The 1,855-nt window shown below is 39.4% G+C and overlaps 1 protein-coding gene across 1 annotated transcript in view; it reads right to left on the bottom strand.

Annotated features, from left to right (window-relative positions):
• Nucleotides 1-626: 626 nt before the first annotated feature.
• LOC139056088 (uncharacterized) overlaps nucleotides 627-1,855 on the bottom strand; it is a 36,974-nt gene continuing 35,745 nt past the window's right edge. The window contains exon 13 of the mRNA XM_070533947.1: nucleotides 627-890. Coding sequence (XP_070390048.1) covers nucleotides 690-890 — 201 coding nt within the window. The 3' untranslated portion in view covers nucleotides 627-689. The remainder of the gene's footprint in view (nucleotides 891-1,855) is intronic.

The following is a 1,855-nucleotide window of genomic DNA, read 5'->3' as shown; positions in this document are numbered from 1 at the left end:
CAAGAGAAGGACGAACACTAGCGCTCGTGTTTGTCCTTCTCGTGCTATTCCTTAGTCATTTTTTATCTTTGTTTCCGCAGCTCAGTACTTCGCACTCCACAAATTACAATCAATAAATCAATTTTATTACTACATAAAAATAATATACAGATAGAAGTATACAAGCACGATGAACCTTCACCAGCTCGCCCACATCGCTATTCATATTCTGCATCAAGATCATCAGCGTACCAAGGAGCGACTATTATTTCATTTAAGTAAGATGCACACATGATTTGGAAAATAGTTTGTTCGATTCTGTTTAATAATATTGACATCTTTGTGAACTGGCAGTGTATGCAGGGCAGAAAGCTGTCAAAAATATTTTTTATAGTGGAAACGCCTCTATATTAACACGAAAAATTTGTCATCAACTACGAATGTATTCCTGCTCTCATTTACCGTACAATGGCTAATTTCATAAGATTGACCACATAATGGCGGTCATCATATTTCGCTTGCACCAGTGGTAATAAGGAAGTAGAAAATTGTTTACCCAGATGCCAGACCAAAATTTTCTATTCGTGCCTTCGGTATATTTGGTTCCAGTAAAAACGTATTCGCTGCAAATATTTCGGTAATAGAAATTGAAAAAGGCGGGAAGTGTTACCTGCCAGAACATCTGTATAAAATATATGATACGCGACATTTCACAATGATAGGCAAGCTGAAATGTTGGCCGCCTTCTGCGTCAACCCATGGGCGTAATTAAAGACTTCTCTCAGCCTCTTCGTTCCGTTCAGTGTACCGTAGCCGGCCTGGTTACATTTGCCACTCCAGTCTTCGCACTCCAAATCGAACAGCGCAGTGCTGATCTCGAATTCGGTGTAGCGAACTTTCAGCCAGCACAACTGAAAAAAAAAAATGTGCGCGCCCAGATGAAAAGAACCAGAGATGCCCTGACAAATATACACGAGATTGTTAGTGCTATGCCAGCAATTGCAGGAGCATTTTCTTGAAGTGAAACTCCTTTAGCACGTTCTCACCTATGCGCGTCAACAACCCATCCAATAATAAGGAATAAATTTCAAACACAGACTTTGAAAGGAGTTCTTTATTTTGCATTAGAATTTAAAACCGAGATAGCTCGTGCGAATTGAACTGCTGGATCGTAAAATTCTCACAAAAGGAGGACTAAATTCACCTATTATACCACGCACATCTTGTGCATTTGCGATTTCTGCGCGCTTTTTTTTAGCGCTTCGCTATACGCAAGATGAGAAAATTCCATGTATACAACGCTAACGAAATTTCATACTTGAAACGTTACATCAACGTGAAATAATGCACCCTGCATAGTTAACAAATGAGATTACAAAACAAACGTGACAGCATCAAAGTACGGCGTGATCATTTCTAAGGTTTGCAAAATTTATCAAAATAGCCTGCTCATGGTAACATAATTTCCAGACCTCGAGCTGGATTATTCATAGAGGTCGACGTTACTTACACGAGAAATAGGAACACATGTTCAATTAGTTAACAAAAGATCCCTGATTATCTTCCTAATGTATTACTTTACTCAACATATTGTAATTTAGGAATTGTAGCCGGTGAATTTGCACGGCGCATCCACTCGGAATGAAATTCCCAGAATGACGCCAGTTATGCGCCATCAAACTCGCTGTAAAATTGCACTGTTGTTTCACTTAGTTTTTAAGCAAAACGTTTTTTACACATGGAAGCGTAAAAGTAACTGGAGCAGCCATATATTCCGTGCCGCACTGTAGGAAATATATCCAAACTGGTGTGATCCACGACATTCATTTCAACTGCGTATACGTCTTGCAATTTCACCGGCTACACTTCCATTTCG

The sequence above is a fragment of the Dermacentor albipictus genome, chromosome 2 (genome assembly GCF_038994185.2).
Source record: "Dermacentor albipictus isolate Rhodes 1998 colony chromosome 2, USDA_Dalb.pri_finalv2, whole genome shotgun sequence".
Classification (NCBI taxonomy): domain Eukaryota; kingdom Metazoa; phylum Arthropoda; class Arachnida; order Ixodida; family Ixodidae; genus Dermacentor; species Dermacentor albipictus.
This window is presented reverse-complemented; position numbering and strand designations above follow the sequence as displayed.